This window comes from Molothrus ater, chromosome 3 (genome assembly GCF_012460135.2).
Source record: "Molothrus ater isolate BHLD 08-10-18 breed brown headed cowbird chromosome 3, BPBGC_Mater_1.1, whole genome shotgun sequence".
Taxonomy (NCBI): domain Eukaryota; kingdom Metazoa; phylum Chordata; class Aves; order Passeriformes; family Icteridae; genus Molothrus; species Molothrus ater.
The window spans coordinates 43217547-43236679 of record NC_050480.2 but is presented as its reverse complement, the minus strand read 5'-3'; the positions used below and the strand labels follow the sequence as shown (position 1 = coordinate 43236679).

At 40.6% G+C, this 19133-nt stretch overlaps 1 protein-coding gene across 1 annotated transcript in view; it reads left to right on the top strand.

Moving 5' to 3' along the window:
* Nucleotides 1–19133, top strand: part of PCNX2 (pecanex 2) — a 151371-nt gene that overhangs the window by 97660 nt on the left and 34578 nt on the right. Inside the window, 2 exon segments of the mRNA XM_054514349.1 lie at nt 12212–12270; nt 14672–14887. Coding sequence (XP_054370324.1) covers nt 12212–12270; nt 14672–14887 — 275 coding nt within the window.

Below are 19133 nucleotides of genomic sequence, written 5' to 3'. Positions count from 1 at the left end.
GAGTATCTTCGTTTGAAGAGTTTTCTTTTGTCGCATTTTGACTTGTGTCAGTGTGTGAATATGTACTCATCTATAAAGAAATTAGTCAGACAAAGCCAAGTTATATAAGGAGGCTTTGTATTCATTTCTGAATGTGATGAGATTTGTGGAAACCTTTAGAGGGGAACTGAGTTTTGTACACTGGGACTAGATCTTAACAGAATTCTCTCTCACATCTTTTTTACTGGGTCAGCAGTTTAATTCTTTCAAGGGAGTGAAGTGGAGGGCAGTTATGGAAAGGCAGGAAGCTACCACTAATCCCACAGACAGCTACCCATTTTTGGACAGAAACTTTGAACAATATTAAGTAGGAAGTGAGGATTTTAACATCTTCTGCATTTTACTTCAACCAAAACATTTTGAAGGCATGCAGTTCCCTTTCTAGGCACCAGTTAGAGAACCAACCTCTGTTGAAGGCACATCACTGCCACATAGTTAGTGTCAAGTCTTTAGGTTATTGTCAGGGGAAATAGAGGGGATCATTTATATTTGCTTTTGGTTTGTCTAATCTTTTCATACAAAATGAACAGGAGATACTCACAGGAAGTATCTAAAAATGGTTGATACTCAATACTTTAACAAGAGATGTGTGTGACTTGTTTTCATGAGTAGTGACCATCTGTGATTGCCACTAAGGGAAGCGAAGAACTTGATGCTAATAGTTTTGCAAAGCAAGGTAATTATTTTATCCATAAACTGTAAAACCTCAAGTGCAGAAAACCAAACCCTTTTAATACTTTAATCTACCACCACTTGTCCTTTCAAAATAAGCAGCAGCTACAACTTTGTCTTCAACCAGAAGGCTTATGTTATTCTCTGTAAAAAATTGTGCTTTGTTGCTGTTAGAAATTCTGCTGTATCTTCTATGACCTCATTTAAAACAAATACCTCAACCTTGCCTCTTGAAAACCTTTCAGAAGTAGAAAACAGCCTTGTAGAAGGTTCAGGTTTGTCATCAAAGGGAAATAAGTCTTTGCCTGAACCTGTGGCATCTCAGAATACGTACATGGGATGACTCCTAAACTTGTATTCATTTTGTCTCTAGTACTTCTGATTCTCCTTTGCCTTACTTCCATTTCACATGAGGAACTAAAGCTGAAACTTTGAACTTTAGCAAGTACAGAGTACCTTGTTTATTAATAGAACAGGGCTACTAGGCCAGTAGTGTGAGTGCTGAGCAACTGATCCATCTGTTCCTTAAAATGTTGGTTTGGTTATCCCTACCTGGTGTTTTCTGAGTGCACACACATATATCTTGTGTTTCCAGGTTGCTTTTAGTTCCACTTTTTCTGCTGGCTAAAGAGGAGTTTGAATCCTCAGGTTTCTCTGACTGAGCTTCTTCTATTCTAGATGATTCAAGCTGGAGCTGAAAGTCTTGGAGAATTAAAATGGTGTTGTTTGTTTTTTCAAGGAGCTGAAGGACTCAAGTGGGTAAAAAAGAAAAGAGATTCATTTTGATAGTAAGCAAACTGTGAAATTCCTAACAGGCTCTTCAAAATTCAGGGCTCATGCTGTGCCTGTTTGGGCTCTTGTGGTGTGTGCACAGAGCATGGGTGTTCTTCCCTGCAGTCAGCAGATGCTGTTTGTTTTGAGTGTGCCCTTTGGTACTCACTGCAGGCAGAGTCTACTACACCAATACATCACTGAGGTCAGGGATCCTTCAGAGGGGAAGGGAAGGATGACAAAGAAGAAGACAAAATAAGGCAATAAGGAAACATAATGAGAAAGAAGAACTCTTGTAATCACAGTTTTGCAGCTTTTGCTGCCTTTGTTGTTGAAAAGATTGGCATGTAAAATGAGAAGCTGGGCTGCTGCTCATGAGCTGGTTACCTTGTGGGAGTTCAACTATGAGAATTTTTCTCTCTCTCTGTTATTTTTGGGTTTGTGTTTTTACAAAGGAAGGTTTGCTGTGACACTGGTTTTGTCCAGCCATTGGCCTTGGTCCCGCTTCCCAGTTTGACGACTGCTCTTTTAGTCCCTATTTTCACAGCTGTTGGAATGATTAGGCTGTAGATGTCAGGGAGGGAAAAGGAAATAGCAGTAAATCTTGTTTAATGTATAGGCACTTTAAAGCATGAAGCATTTGTCCAAACACTATTGTTCAATTCCTCTGCTTTTGCTTTTTTTCTCGAATACTTTGTCATGCTGCGGCCTGACTCTGTCCTTCTCCTCCCTTCCTCTTATCTTCCTTTGTATCTTGGATATGACAATGACAGAACAGAGGAGGAAGTTTACTTTTATTCCCCAGTGGGTCTAACAGCTGGATCACATGGAGCAGCCTGTTTGTTCCCTGCTGCAGCTGTGACTTGTCCCCACGAACAGCAAACTGCCACCAGGAATCTGTTTACAAGCTGCTTGTCTCCTGTACATTCCTGTTTCTATTCTTCTGGTTCAATGCCTATTTTTGGGTAAGGCACAGCTTGCATTTGCTTTTAAGCGCCTTGAATGAATTACAGTGCGGTGTAACTGAATTAATTAGGTGTCTCTAAAGAGGCTGTGATTAAATTGCCAGTTATCTCAGACTGGCATTACACGATGCCTCTCTGTGTTTGGGACTATGTGAGTAAGCCTTTCTTTCTTCCATCTTTTTAAAAAGTGTATCACTGTGTTATTGTTCCAGTCATTGTGGTCTGGAAAATAACCACCTGTAGGGTTAACACAGCTGGGAATGGAGGGCAAGGAAAACCTGCCCTGCTTCAGATGTAGTGCAGATGGCTTTTTCTTCTTTTTTTCCTGCCAGCTCACTTAACCTGCCCATCACAGACAGCCTGCAGGTGGAATGGGAAGAGTTTTCCCAGTGTACACATAATTCTGGTTGACCCCACATTATGCACATGTGTGGGAAAAGGAGCTGTGAAAAGTGCCTGCCTGCTCTCTCCCTTTTCCCCATAAAATAACAGGCCTTCCACTTCCAAATGCTTATTTTTAACACATGCTGGTGCCTCTGGTTTCCCTGTGAGCCTGCTCATCTGTTACAGCTGTTAAAACCCCAGCTCCAAACACAAAATATCATTCACCCGTAACTGTCCATGGGCCTTGTTTGGGATCTGCATACTCAGACCTTTCAAGCTGTTCTTTTTAAGACTGGATTTCTTTTTTTCTTAGTCTTTTTCCTCCTGTCTTGTTTGATTTTCACATGTTTTTAGACTTCCATAGTAGTGATGTTTACAGAGGAACAACTGCAACAGATGTTTATAGCTCAGTAATGGTTTGGATTTTGATTTATAGTGAATAGCATAACTTAAGCATTTTTTTCCCCTGATTGACAGGAGGGAGTGTTTGCCTTATTTCATCAAATATCATCTCATATGTTATGTTCTAATTACTGTCACTGCCCTACTTAGGGTTCAAACTTACTTAGGGTTCAAGCTTCCTTGAATATTCCCAGCTACCTGGTCTGAAAGCCACATTGTTGCCTTGAGTTTTACTGTTCATTGCAATTATTTTAGTTTCTTCCAAACTGATTTCTCTGCAAATTTTTGTGTTTCTCTCTGATTGCCTCTATTTCTATCCATTTTTTATGAACTGACCAGAAAGAAGCACTGTATTTCTGTTTGCTCTAAAATGAGCTGAGGTTCCAGTGCCTTTGTTCACTCACTGATGAATGCTGGTCCCTTTGGTGACTGTGGTTCTTCTAAGAGAGGTCTTCACTGAGTTGGCCTCAGGGCTCCTCCAGGCTTTTATTGAGAGTTGAACTTATTTAGAGCTCTTCAAAATAGTATAAATTATTATCAGCATGCAGATAACCCTGAAATGGGTGCTTATTATTGCATAGGACTTAAAAGTCCAAAAAATAGGACCAATGAATGAGCGGGTTTTGGCCTCAATTTTTGGGGTCTTTTCTCTGAATCATATGGGCTTACCAATGCTATTTACAAAGCATGTAGAATTTGGTGAATTTGTAGACTTTCCAGTCTTTCTGGAAATTTCAAAGGTGCTTAGTTCTGTGAGAGCCCAGCCAGTATAGCCTATATACTACAGCCTATACTGAAGTTTGCTTAGGCCTGCCTTGGTATCCTTGAGTATAGCACTGATGCTGTACATGTCAGTCCCTGGCTGGCAGCAGTGCAAAAGCTGAAATATTAGCAAGCTGCTGCCATTTTTCCTTTGTCACTCTTAAGATTGGCAGATTTCCCAGTAGAGGTGATTTTTTTTTTTTGGAAATCATGCTCCTCTCCTTAAAAAATGAGTATAAACTGGTCTTTGGGAAGTTATGCCCTGTTCTCCAGGGGCATTTGTGGCCATGGTTCTGGCACTGGTGGAGAGAATAGAGAAAACCAAAACGTTTGAAGAACAAAGAACATCTTTGTGTGTACTTCAGCCTTAGTTCTTCATGAGCTCTCTGAAATTAAATGTTACTCATTAGGCTTATTCATCTGACTGTCTTCTCAAGACCCTTCCCTGTCTGCTCCCTGCTGTAGTGTGTAACCACTCTCTGTCTTGCACGCCACCAGTACTGCCCACAGACTTGTTCCTGCAACACTTGGCAGGTTTGGGAGTCTAATTCCTTTCAGTGTAGAGCTTTGCAGAGTGACAAAGCCCACAGCATTTGGGTGTGGGGGGTGTTGCTTCAGGTACAGCCCCAAACTTAAAGAAGCCCTGCTGGAAACTCCCTTCTCTTCAGTGTCTTGAGCTGTGATCTCCCCTAGAGCAAGTGGCCATGAGTGCCCTTTGGCTACCTGCTGTGGCACAGAGATGTGCACACCTCCTCTCAAACCCAGCCCTCACCTCATCGCTTGACTCCACGGGTGGAGTCACACTGAGCTGGGAAAACGTGAGAAAGGATGGGCAAGGAAAACCAGGCACCTTTAATCAAGTAGGTTTGATATTAAAATAAGTGTTTTCTGAGTTGCCTGGAGTTTCACACTCAAGGGAGGCTATACAAAATTCAAAGATGTAGTTTAACTGTTTGGCAGTCTCTCCTTAACTGGTAACATCTCTTTTTCCCAAATTTTTGCCCCTGGCAGTCAATAAAACAAATTGAGGCTAATTGAATAGGAGCCATATGTGTGATAATTAATTGGGAATGTATTCTGATTCAGTGCTCTGTAGTTCCCTGCCGAGTTAAAGATGCAGTCACAACTCCAGTTCACTGAATCTTTCTAAGAGGACAGAGTAAAGACAGAAGGGAGACATCAGAAAGGGAAACCATGCTGAGATCAGGAGGAACACAAGTAGAGATCAAAACTGTAAGTGGCATAAATGAAAAGGGAAAAAGGTGGGTGGGCAGAAAGGAAAAGGCATGCAGTGAAAAATCTAAGGGGGTGATCCAACAGACGTGGGTAAGCAGGAACTCAGACCTACAAAGGAGAAGAAATCATGAGCATGATAGAAGAGGAGTTTTAAATATGTATTTAGAAAGGAATGCAACAACAGGACATAATAGAAAATAATGGACTCCCATCAGAAATAGGGCCCATGTAATGTTTTAAGGGCATGTGTGGATGGATATACAATGGCACTAAAGATTTATAATGCTGTTCATCTAATCATTAGCTTCCAAATTATGTAAATCCAATGAGATCGAGTTCACTCATGAAATTTCAAATCATGTCAAATATTGGAAACCCCTTGAAATGGGTTGTCTGAATTTCCATAAGAATAAATGTTCTCAGCAAGTGTTCACCCATTTACTTGGATAATGTAGATCACGTCCTGTCTTGGATTTAACTGAATCAAACATTTAGGGGCAAGCTGAGGTTCAGAGTAATAAACCTAAGCCTTACATTCAAGGAAATGCTAATTCAAGCAACTTTTGTCAAAATGTGAAAGCTGCTAAAGCTGAGATGCAGGAGGAGATGCTCAGCAAGTGTAACCTTTCTAACTGAGGTGAAATGTTGTGCCCAGGCAGTGGCAGGGAGCAGTTCATGCTGCAGCACAGCTTGGGTCTCGGTTGTCTCCTGGTACACAAAGGTATGCACTGGACTTTCATTGCCTTGGGGCTTGTAAGAGCAAAATGTAAACCATCTCCTCTTTCTGAGATAGTGCAAAATGCAGAATTGTGTCACCACTGCTACTGAGAATTGCCTCTGAAACATTGTGCTAGTTGGGAATAGGTAAATACTGGATGAAAGCTAGTGGGATTTTTTTTTTCTTTTAAAGTCCTTTGACTAGCAGTGTTTGCTCTCAAAATATCAGAGATGTTTTCAGTCTGAAGAGTACTGTAGAGGATACCAAGATGAATGCTGTAAATTATTAACATTCTCAACAGTTCTTGCAGTAAAAAAACCCCAGAGGTATTGAAAGTTATCCCTCTTTTAGATTGAATTTTACAACTGCACAGTAGCAGTAAGACTTTTGTTGTTCTTCAGCATAGTGTCACTGATGCTGCATTTGCATGTTTGCAGCACTGGAATGGCTTGGTTAGCTTCTGTTTTGCCTTCTTGCATCTTTTGGTGAGAAATACAGATATGGAAAACCCTGTAGTGAACTAAACTAGTATTTCTGATACAGGCTTTCTTTGGAAAACGAGTCTTTGTCTAAGTCTTGTATTTCCTCATACTTTCTTGCCATCTCTTCTTTCTAATTTTATTATTAATCAGTCACATTGAGTCTGAAAGCGAGAAAAATATCTGAAATATATGCCATTTTAATATTGCACACTGAAAGAGCATGAAAACACTGTTATCAGCAATGAAAAATATCAGAGTGAATTCTGATATACCTTGTTATCCTTTCTTCCTTTTATGATGTTTAAACAATGTTTCTCTCTTTGTGTGGAGTAAAGGAGAAAAACATCTTGGCCTCATTTGCTCAAGCAGCTCCCAACATTTGTTTTGGTGTTTTTTTTCCCCCTTGTCTGTTCTCACTCTCTCTAGTGAAAACTTCACCAGGATATTTCTCATCACCTCTTTTCTACTCTCCAGCTCCTTGCAGTTTCTCAGGCTTTTGCTGCTTCACTCCTAGGCCCATGAGTGCAGAGCCCAAGTGGATCAGTCCTGTGGAAGCTCTTTGCCCAGGGATGGGCTCAGTGTACTACCTTTCCTATAAAGTTTGTGTTGGCTCATGATGGGAACAACAGATGAATGACACCCCTATGTACTATTTCAGATATCTGTGTTTGTGTAATGTCATGAACACATTTGCTTTTAAATTAAAAGCACTTCTTTCAGCTGCAGATAGCCAGGTCCAGCTATGAAGCAGAGTCCTGGGTTAAACCCCATCCTTAGAGGAATGTTAGGATCCTGACCTTTTTTACATCCTCAAGAGTGCACACAAAAAAAACTCTGCACAGTTGCATTATCTTTTCACTTAAAAAGCTTATTCTATTGCATAGCAAAAAATAATCTGAAGATAGTAATTGAATGTCTTTTAAAATAAAAAGCACACTTAGACGGGGGAATGAAATTAAATAAGACAAAAGCAGGAATATTGATGACATTTTAGTAAAGCATTAGTGAGTATTTTAAAGTACACAGATGCTTAAATCACCTGGCTTACAAATAAGAGGTGAATTCCCCAGCTAAGCCTTTGAATGTCAGAGCACTAAGGTGGGCTGTTTAACCTATATTTGGGCACTCAGCTTTTGATCTCGAGTTCACACCTCACATTTTCATCCCCCTTTCTGTAGAAGTACAGAATCTTCCAGACAGGTGTTGGAATATGCCAAATAAACTGAGTGATCTCAGCAGATGACTCTGGTTTTAACACCCACTTAAACAACAACAACAAAAAAACCAAACCAAAACATCAGAAAACATTAAAACAAACAAACAAAAAACCCAAACAAACCCAAGAAGCCTCAAAATCAGTTATAAAAACTTTTTTAAGAAAGCAAAGAAACTCTAAGAACAGGAAGACCTTTCTGTGTTTTAAAAGGATGCTTCAACAGAGCTCTCTTTAACAACTGGGACTGTTCATACCTTAGCCCTCCACTGGTTTCCTAGCGTGCAATCAAAGCCTCTTTTTATTGTTGTTATATTTATTGTTGTTAGATGAAACAATGGCCCAGTCAGGAAGGAGAGAAGGAAGAAAGCATGAAAATAAAAATCAAAGTGAGTGATCAGAAGGAAAAATTGCTTTCATTTTTAAGAGATCCCTATTTCTTAATGTGAGTAAAACCTAAGTTTATGTTCCACGCAGCTGCCCAGAAGATTTGGGCAGTGTCATGCATGAAGGAGCTGTCAGCACTTACTGTTAAAACCACACTGAAATCATTCTGTCCTTTAGATGAAATTGATTTAAAACTACTTCAGTATCCTTTCCCTTCCAATTAATGCCATTGTTTTTACCTCTGGTGTCCTTCAAATACTGATGGGTGCCTGCTTATTCTGCCATGCCGTTCTCCTCCTGCCTCACATTGTAGACAGCTGCTACTGTGTTTTTAATGCTAAGCCTTTCTTTATAGAGCCAGCAGCATTAGGCATGCCCATGAAAATACTGAAGTTTTTTTTTTCCAGAATCCCATGAATAATCATAGGGCTGCAGCACGTAGTTTCTCTCTTTTAAATTTGCCTGTTAGATGTCGTTGAAGCGTGGATTAAAATTCATTGGACACAAACAAAGAAAAACTTTGGATCAACCCTAGAAAGGCATCTCTGCATCTCCCAGAGGGAAACTGCTTTTCTTTGTTTTGTTCTCTTTCAAAGTAGAGATCTTCTACACAGCAGGAATCCTGGAAATCTTGAATTTGTGTTTTGGGGGAAAACTCAGCAGCAGCAGGGCAGATAGAACAGCTGGAATTTCATTTTGATCTTCTAGAAATAATGATTTATTTAGCATCATCAAATCAGCAATGATTTATTTATTTTCCTCAATTTACCTGATTCTCAATATACTCTGTATATTCCCCAGACTTCCTTGATCCCCCTCAGGCTTTTTTCTATCTTTCTAAGGAAATATGGAAACTAAGTGGGAGAAGAAATTCTTTCCGGGCAATATGTTTGGGAGTATAGGAAGTGACCTAATTTTTTTGCAAAAGGAAGCAATAGTTTTAATGACATGAGCAGTGCTACACAAACCAGTGGGTTATCTCAGTGTCCATGTAAATGGGAAATTAAAAGAGCATGAGATAGATATTTCAGGAACTAAGCAGGATGTTGACTTTGAAATTGGTGAAGACTCAGCTGAAGACAGTCCAACACAATCACTTTTTCTCGAGGGTAATTGCTGGAGGAACTCTGCTTGGTTTGCATAGAATAATGCAATTCGGGAAGAAATTCAATTACTGAGATAATTATCACATTGGATGAGTGGTAACAACCAAATATAAAGTAAGAGGCCACTGGAGGAAAGCCCAAATCATCTACTAATCCCAAAAGTTCACAGTGAGAGGTCCTGGTTGAGAAGTAAAGGTGTTGCTGATTTGATTGTTAGGTGTAGTGGATTATAGTTTAATCCAGTGCAAATTCCCATTGCTTTCAAGAAGATACCAACACAGCTTTGGTTCCTAATAATTGTAGAAGACTTTAAAAACCCAGAATTGATTACTGGGCAGCATTTATTCAGCTAAGCTGAATTTCAGCACTGAAGTTTGCTTTATAAACTGTCTATATTACTTTTGGTCTTAAAAAAATGAAATAAAATTATGCCTCATAATAGCTGCATAAAGATTTGAGTTCTAGTTGTGTCGGAAAAGGTCTTGTCTCATGTCCCAGGGCTTGTATTTTAGCTGCTCAAACAAAGCCTTAATGGGGCCTGGTTTTATTTTGTTTTGTTTGGGTTTTTTGTTTGTAAGAGCTGTTCTACTTCCTTCTCTTTTTCCCAGTCAGGCTGCATCATTTGAATTGTTGTGTCCCAAAGCGCTTGTGATTTTCCCTGATTGTTTCATGCATCTTTCTGTCAAAAGAAAAAATAAGAGGGGGAGGGGAAAGAAGTAGACCCAGAGCTGCATGCTGGGCAAAAGGATTCCTGTTTATTGTAGATTAGAAGTTCCTGAAGTATTGGTTGATTTTATGGGTCTCAAAAAGCCTGCACAACAGAAATGGTAAGAAACTGGGGTAAAGAATAGTATAAACTTTTACCTTACATTACCACACTGATTTCAGAGGCACTGAAAGTTAATAAAGCATCTCATAATCTTAAAACATACGCGTTTGGAAATCAGCAGTGCTTCTCTGCTGAGTATAGAAAATTGATTGAATTCCACAACCTAATGTTTATGCTTACTCTTGCATATGCAGGTGGATATATATCAGGGTGAAAGAATTCTGACAACCTTTTTAAAGTAAAATGATTCTTTATATTCTGAGCTGCTTAGAAGGCACTTCCCCCCAGTGTCATTTTCTGTTGAATAGGAAATGATAATTGCAGTTGCAATGAGCTGGGCCAACCAGAAACAGGAAGATAATACCTCCAATAAAATGTTAATCTATGTAGATAATATACTAATATTAATTAAAAATAATTTTAATTAAGACACTTATTTTTTCAATCATACTTTTTGCAAGGTAGAGAATGTGTCTTTTTAAGGAAAAAAAATCACTTGCTTTTGGTAGGAAGTAGAAATAAAGAAAATCTGCTCCTCTTCTGTATCCCACATGGAAACCTGTGTGTAATTTTTCTGTTGGTCAGTTTTCCAGAACATTTTTGGGGAGGCTGTGGGGAGTGGATGAAAAGAGTTTGTAACACGTCAGTGGCATCCTTCTCCCAGTTGGATTCAGCATGAACTTACACACAAAATCCTGGAAACCACTACTGAGTCTCTGCTGTGTTTCAAAGACAACGTTGTCTTTACACCATCCTTTTCCAGTGTTATTTAAGCTGTTTGAAAACCTTCCCTTAGAAGTGTTCCCTCTTTGGTGCCATCTTCCTTGGGGCACATTTGCAGTTTCCACAGTGAGTAGTTAAATTCAGGCTGTGCAGGTTGACTGGCCAATTCCAGCCTGTTCAAAATCTCCTCTGGGCCCTGTGTTCCCCACCGTGAGCCAGACCCCAGCCAGTGCCACCCAGCCATGCCAATCTCACTGCAGCTCCACCAAGGACACCATGAGGGACACCCCGGGTGTCTCCCTTGGATCCCATCCATTGCCAGAGAAAGTGGTGCTGTGGCTTTTCTCCCCTTGTGCTTGCAGGCTTTGGTACACGGGGCGCTTGCCACTGTCACACGTGACCAAATGCTGACTGCTGTTTGGGCCTTTTCCTGGTTTTGCTTTAATCTCATTTTCCAAGGAATCAGAGATCATATTTACATATTTGATCATTTATCATATTTGATAGATAGGTCTTCTGTTAAGGCTAGTGATTCAGGGCAAAACTTTTGAGGCAATATTTTCAATGAAGTGTCCTGAAATCCTTATATACCCATGCCAGAGCACTATTTCAGGGAAATTGGTGTTTACTGTAATATTTTTATTAGCCAGAGTTCCACTTTTATCCCAAGTACCCCATGGTACTTGGCAGATGCTTTGCACTTGGTGTTGAATATCCCTACTCACCATAACAATCATTCTCTTCTGTTTAACACATGCTGGCCCACATTGATTTACTCATTCCTTATTTTCTGACTTTAATGGTGTCTTTTGTTACAGTTAGTAGTAAAAGCTCAATCCAATCTACCTTTTTAGTTGCTTTCTCTTTTGTAATAATTTTTCCTGTGTTGTTTATATTCCACTGCTGCAGTGAAAATACTGAATAGGGAATGTGCCATTCATAAGGGTGACAGGGTTAGTGCCTGTATGAACTAAGGTCCTCTAATTTACCCTTTTTCAAGCAATAAGAATGACCAGGCACTCTCCTGTTGCTGCCTAGCTAAATGTGAAACTAAGTAAAGTATTTTTGTAATGTTTTTTTTTCCATAGATGGTAAACACCCATAGAAACATTTTCACCCAAAGAAAACTCCTTTAGTTCAGCTGTTTTCCTTAAGGCTTAGAAGGAAAGAAAGTCTGATTAAATATTCTTTCTATTCACTGTTTTGGTGGCACCTGGCTGATCTATTTCTATTTCAGAGCCAGTTCAATTAGTGAAGTACATAGTGTTGTATCAGATGCCAAATTCTGAATGGACTGTGCCCCACAAGAAGGAAAACTGGCAGAAGGAGTGTGCTGATAAGCTACAATATCAATAGCAGTACTGACCTGAAATAACCATATATGCCTGATGCATGGATTACTGTGAACTGCCTAATTATATCAACACAAAATGAAGAGATGTGTTAAAGGAAAAAAGTGTTTATTGTGAGAATTGTTTATTTAAAAAAAAAGAACTAGCTGTAAATATGTCTTTATTTCCAGCACCAAAAGATCAGACCATTCCAACACCAGACTGGCAATTCAGATCGAAAAGGATGCAGGTATGGCTTGGGAGTTCGTGTGTCTTGCTTGATTTGCAAAATGTGATGTACTTGCAGTGGTGAGGCTTTGCTGGGAAAGCTGAAGAGATGCAAAGGGTTTGAATGTTGTGTGTACAAACCAGAGCATTTTAAATTTAGCAGAGCACCAGTTTGAGTCATGTGATGAGTAAATTTACTGCTCAGTTATGTGTAGCTGATCAGACAGAGAACTGCTCGGCTGCCAATTGCTTGGTTAATTATAATATTGGTGTTTGTGTGGAATATGCATCAGGCACCCTAGCTAGACTCAGAGGTCAGCTGTGGGCAGGGAAAGGTTTTGGGAAAAAAGCAGCAAGTTAGTGGTGGCCCTACCACTGAGCAGTTTGGGCTGACAGGTATCTCCTCTTGCCTGGAGAGAAACCTTTCTGAGAGGGGGCAGAAGTTGGAAAACTTGCAAGAGGAAGAAGTAGGAAAGATGGTGGGCTGCTCTGCTGGTTATCTGTGCATTAAATGAGCACCAATTCATGGCCATGCAAAGCAACTTCCCAGGCCACACTGAGTGGTTCCTGTGAGACTGGGAAGTGAGAGCAGTTTTTGGCACCTCAGTGGACACAGAGAACGTGTGGTACATCAGCTGACACTCTTCAGTGCCTGGTGGGACAGAGCCCTTTTTGGGGCGAACTGATCCCAGTGTCTCGTGCTGAAATCCCATCCCAATGAGAGAGACCAAGGTTTCATATATGTGTTCTTCCAACGTTCTGTATACGTGTTCTGTGGCAAATTTTATCTTGCCTCTGAGATGGCAGGGGTTGTATTGGGAAGTTGGACATTTACATTTAAATTATTGCTGGTTTACCCCCCCCATCCCTTTTGTCCTTATCCATTACATCAGTAACATGAATAAATACATGTCTTCAAGCAGAAATTTATGTAATCCAGGTTGTCCAAGGAGGCAAGATAGGTATTAATAGTTTGAAGCACGAATGGTGGTTTTTAATTATTTCTCATTTAAGGCAGGGAGCTAAGATTTTTCCTAAGGCCATTTTGTCACCTCATAGCAGTGACCTTTAGCATTATTATGTATGCTAATAAGTGAATTATGTTTTAAACCCTGTAGCACAAGAAAAGCATTCCTTTTGTGTATGCTTAAAAGACTCATTTCTTGACTTGCTTAAATTTTGACCAAATACACTCCTGAAAGTGCACAGGTGAGTGTGTCTGCATGGACATGGGCACACACAGACAGACCTACCAGGGCTGGGTGTGTAATGGCCATGGGCACAAAAAGCAGTGTAGTTGCAGGCCCTCCCCTCCTCTGGTGTCAAGGAGCAATTTGTACAGGAAGCCATAGCCTCTGCAAGCCTCATCTTATGGGTTTTTTCTCCTCCATGTAAGATCTCCTCCCAAATATGTACAAACAAAAAAATGCATGACTGCCTCTACATCAGTATCCACATACACTCCCATGCATACAAATACACCTACCAAATGTTGGTTTGTAAATGTGTTTGTGCACCAGCATTTTAAGACTATTGAAGGTGGGACACTGGTGCACTACAGAAGAGAAAAGCAGTTCTGTTGTCAAGCATATATTGTCTTAAAGAGTAAAAGCACAGGGCAATACCATGTTGGCTTGTGTGGCACCATGGTAGCATTTGTGAAGGTTTCAGTCCTTTTCACAAATCGCCATCATAAAGTGCTCCTTTTCATCCAGTTAAAGGCCATAGATCTTTAAGAGATTACACTTCTAGATTGTGATGGGGTGTTGTTCACCTGGGCATTTGGTCCAAGCCATGTGCAATTGAACAGCTACTATTTTTAAATTGGTAGCAATTCTGGTGATGCATGTTTCATGCTTACTCAGTAAACTCAGTAAAATCTTTTAAAATGAGTATCCTTATCTTGAGTACTAACAGATTCTTCATGGACAAAGCCTTGAAAAATTCCTGGAGGACTAGAAGGAAAAAAATCCCAACAAAATTATTGGTGTCTCTATGACCAAAGTATTTGAAAATCTCTGAAAAAACATTCAAATTTAACTACATGTAAAGTAGTTATAATGATGTAAAGTAGTAATGATTTTTTTTGTTTCTTTACATTAGGAATAGTATATAGACATTAACTTAGCATTGCAGAGATTTTTAGTGGAGTGAAGAAATTCTTACTGTTGTAAATCATGGAGGTTATTTGATTGAGTCTGAAATACGTGTTATCACTAATGTGATCTTCTATCTACAATATTGCTCATATTAACCTGATTTTTTGAAGGACTACCTAAGAAATGTAGATTGTGTAAAGCATCAGGAAGATATCACCTAGCTAGAGGAAGCAGATTTAAGTAGGAATGAAAAAGAACATAAAATGTAATGCTGAATGGCGTTGTATAATTTTTTTTTACAAATGTGTGCTGCTCTGGTTGTAGGAAATGATGACAATAATCTCAACTCCATTTTTTACGAGCATCTGACAAGATCTCTGCAAGAGTCTCTTTGTGGAGATTTGATCCTGGGCCGCTGGGGAAACTACAACACAGGAGACTGTTTTATTCTGGCATCAGATTATTTAAATGCCTTTGTGCACTTGATTGAAATTGGAAATGGCCTTGTCACCTTTCAGCTCAGAGGGCTCGAATTTCGAGGTAAGGATCCGTGATGATTTCAATAGCAACAAAACCAGCAATGAATCCTGTCTGTCTTTTTAATCTATCACAATTCTACAGTAGGACCGAGAGTTTGAGGACCTTTCTCTTTCTACAGATGCTTGTCTGTCTGAAAGCTTGATACTTCTTTGTGTCATTATATGAATGTTGTTTTGAAATCTAGATGTTAAGAAATTTGGAGCCATGTTCTGCAGCATCATAAGACTTCCAGAAGAAGGCTTGTTGAGTGGTTTGCTTGGTTCACAGATCTTTTGAGTAATGCTTAGTTACTTTCTCAGATTATTTATTTTCCTCCATAACTATGAAAATTTGAGTTGTTCTTAAAATTTTTCAACCTGAAACACCTTGTCTTTGAGAAACAAACAAACAAAAGACCCAAAACCAAAATAAGACTCCTTCAATGGAAAATATCCTATGTCAAACTATGCAAGAAACCAGTGCTGGGATGGTCTCTGTCACACTAGAACAGCAGAGTATAATCAAGGTGACTTTTCAACAAGGTTGAGTGTGAGAAAATAAGCGACAGACTGGCTCTTTGAATGCACTTAAATGTGGGAGGATTAGACTAGGAAATAACATGTGTGGGCTCAAGTCTTGACTCTGTGACAGACTCCATGTAGGAAGCTGAACAGGTTGTGGTGAATGCTTTACGTTCACTTTCCTTCCTGTGTAGTGGGGATGAAGATAACACTCTTGTGTCCTCAGCGAAGTTATGTGGAAAGAAAACCGTAAATGCCTGAAACAGCTTGGTATTGTAGTACCTCATGAAATGCCTATTCAGAACCGGTGCAAATTGTGAGGAAAAACAACTGGAAAGGAAGAAAGATCATTTGTTTATCAGCCTTATAATTTCTTGTTGTTTATGATGATTGTTGAGGAATACATGGTCATGCACATGTGGTTCTTAGGCTTACTTCAACTTCCAAGAGATCTGTGCAAGTATTCTTGTATTCATCTTCTCCTTCGGTGTCCCCAAGGTGAGCAGTGGTGCTGCTGTGTCAGGGATAAGTACTTGCAGACTAACTAATAGAATTTATCTTTGCTGATCATTTTGTGTTAAAATAGTTCAGTGTGGGACTTGAAACAAACAGAAAGAAAGAAATCTCCTTCCCAGTTAAATTACTGGAGTTTTGTGAGGTGGTTTTTATTTTTCCTTGTGCAGTTGTCCCTTACTCGGGGTCCCTCTCTATCATCACTGTCACCAGGCAGTAGAAGTAACGTCAATGTTGGAAACAGATGAAAGCATATGAGAGGATGCTCAAGCCATGTGCTAGCTGGATAAAAAGATCAGGGCCTAGCAGACAGGCATAATGAACTGGAAGTTGAGTGGGGAACAACTGGATAGTTGCAAAGTGGTTTGGGAAGACTTTCTTTGACGTTGAGCCAGGATCATTCACAGCCAGCAAATGACATTTGGCACTTGGATCTGAGAGCAGAACTCAAAAATTGCAGTGTGCCACCTGTCGAGGTATCTCTGTATTCCCTAAAATCACAGTTTAAGTAATTAAATGTGTCTGAAAATTGACCTTTCCATGCAGATTGTCTAATGCTGTTCAGTGTTAATTTACTGTAGTTAATACTGTTTTACTTTGTGAATAGATCCAGTATGTCTGCCAGCTGCAACAGGTCTTTAAATTCAGCTGGGGCTGAGCCCCACAGCCTCTCATGTCTTTCACAGACTGCTGCTGAGAACCAGCTGAGTTCTCAAGAGGAATATCCTTTTTCCCAGTCTTTCTTGCACTCCTCTTGGGGAGGCTGGCATCCTGCAAAGCAGCACCTCTTTCTTACCTGAGTCTTGGATGGGTCTGGACCAAGAGAGCAGCAGCAAACTGAACTGGAAAGTAATGCCAGTTACTGGAGATGGAGAGGAATGGGGAAATGGTGGTTTCACCTAGATTATCTCATCCTCAGTACAAATCTAGTCCCCTATGCCTCCTTACCCTCAAAGTATCACTAGGGGAAGAGACTGCTCAATACTAGAAGAGGAAGTAGTAGGAAATAGGAGAAAAATGGACTGTCTCTCTTCTCTGAACCCACTTGATAATCCTGTTTCAAGAATAAGAAAAAATTTGTGGTTATTTTTTGTCCTCACAGACATCGTATGTAAGGAAGTTTTCTCTGGTCTTCAGAGTGTGTGGTAGAGGAGTTGTTATGGGAACAGAAACTAGGAGTGTGTGTTGCTATTCTGTTGTTTGGCCTGGAACAGAGAAGCTGTGTAGGGTTGAATAAAGGAACTTACCTGAGATAAAACCTGCTCAAACATGTAGCATGTGCTGTGGCCTGTGAGAGCTGAACCTCACTGGACTGTGTGGAATGAGTGCCAGAGAAATCACACAAATTACAAGCCTGCCTAAGGATGGAGCGGGAGAAGCCAAGGAACCCAGAGGGGAACCAAGCACAAGCCAGATAAGTATGCTTGGATCTGATGGAAACGGTAACAAGAGCCTCATGGACGCAAAAGTGTGAGCAGGTAACCTGCTGTGTGCCCAGTGGAGACTTCTTGGGGTGATGTGCTGCCACCAGAGGGTTGTTTGTGTCTCCAGGTAACCCATGAGGGCAGGTGTGCTTTGGATAAACTGTGCTGCAGAACTGTGCCCTTCATGTCTGTGGTTTGGTCCTTCTGCCAGCAAGGAGCTGGGCTGCTCTGGTGGGGCTGCAGACCACAGTGGTGCCTGGACACTCAGCCACTAGTCTGAGTGAAAGGAGCCAGAGGGGCTGGCCTGAATGCAGAATTTCTCAAGGGGATGTACCAAGGCTGTTCAAAGGAAGTTGTGTGAAAGCTGAGACTGAAATTCTGCCTTGGAAGGCATTCTTTGCTCCTTCCCTTGAACAGGATTGCTGCCAGCAGGGGCAGGAAGGTAGAGCAGGTTTCCATCAATCAGCACCAGGAGACATCTCCTGTGTGGACTGGGCATGTTCTTCCCCATTTCAAATCTTGCAAAGGGCTGGTGAATACAGCCTGAATACTGAATACAGTAGGATTTTTTTCTGCAGAAGTGTATGGAACTGCCCTGGAAGAATGGATGGTTTACAAAGTCAAATGGCAGCTATTAAGCACCAGACTCTGCTTTGGGCATCCTGCATTCCTATTTTTAGTTGTCTGGTCACACACTGTTTTTTACAAGGGACCCTAATTCCTTTCATTGTACGGAATGGTCTCCCACAAGGGGGAGAAAAGGGCTAGAGGAGGAACTTGTAATCTGTAATTTCTGAGCTTTGGCTGCTTCATTTCAATTTCAAACAAGTAATTTTAATTGAGGGCCCCAAAAATCTGCTGTTACTTAAATAGGAAATCTGTGTTTGCTTTGGAAATGAGTGAATCACAACAGTGTTCTCTGTGACTGTTTTATGTTTATGACTAAACCAAAAGCAATATTTGCATTGTGGAGCTCTGGATTTTCCTATGCCTGTTTCTCCTATGCCTTCTGTTTTCCTATGCCTGTGGAGGCAGCTGAAAGGCTGTGCTGGCAGTACTGGTAGTGCCCTAAGAAAGGGTCACAGAGCCTTCTGAATTTAAATGTAGGAGGAGGTACTTGCTGCCCCCCCAGTTTGCAGTCTATCCTAATTGAGGCTTGGCATTGTAAGTGACTGATCCAGTTGCTTTTCTAACTGTTTGTAATAGGAGCATTTGTCTCAGCTTTTAAATGAGAAAACAAACCCAACCAAATGCCTGCAGGCAGCCTAAGAAGGTGCAGACTGAAAGAAGAGAGTCAGCAAATCTGAGATTCCTTTCATCTGTCTTTAGTCCTGTTTGTATTAAACACCTTGGATGAATTAGTTTTTCACTCTCCCATTCTGTGGACAGAGAAGGGGTGTGCCTCCTTTGTGTCATTCATCCTGAGCATGAAGCAGAGGGAGGCTGGGAGGCTGGAGACCTCCAGGCATTGACAGGAAATGCCCAGCTCCTCCCTTGTGGACAGCAAGGAGAAGGTAGAAATGAGCTGAAACTAGGGGAACACTTCCAAGGAGCTGCACAGTGGTGTGAGGGAATTGAGCCCTTCAGTAACTTAACTCTGCTGGGTGTGTTAGACCACAGCAGAATGCTAAAAGCAGCCTGCCAGAAGAAATACATAACATATCATTTAATTTGAGAGGAAGAGATGGGAAAACCCACAGTCAGGGAACAAGCAGAAACAATGTCAGAATATCTCCCTCTCATGAGTTCCCTGTAGAACAAGGGAGGTTTAAAATATTTTCCTGTTTAGTCTCTGTGTCTACAGAGTGT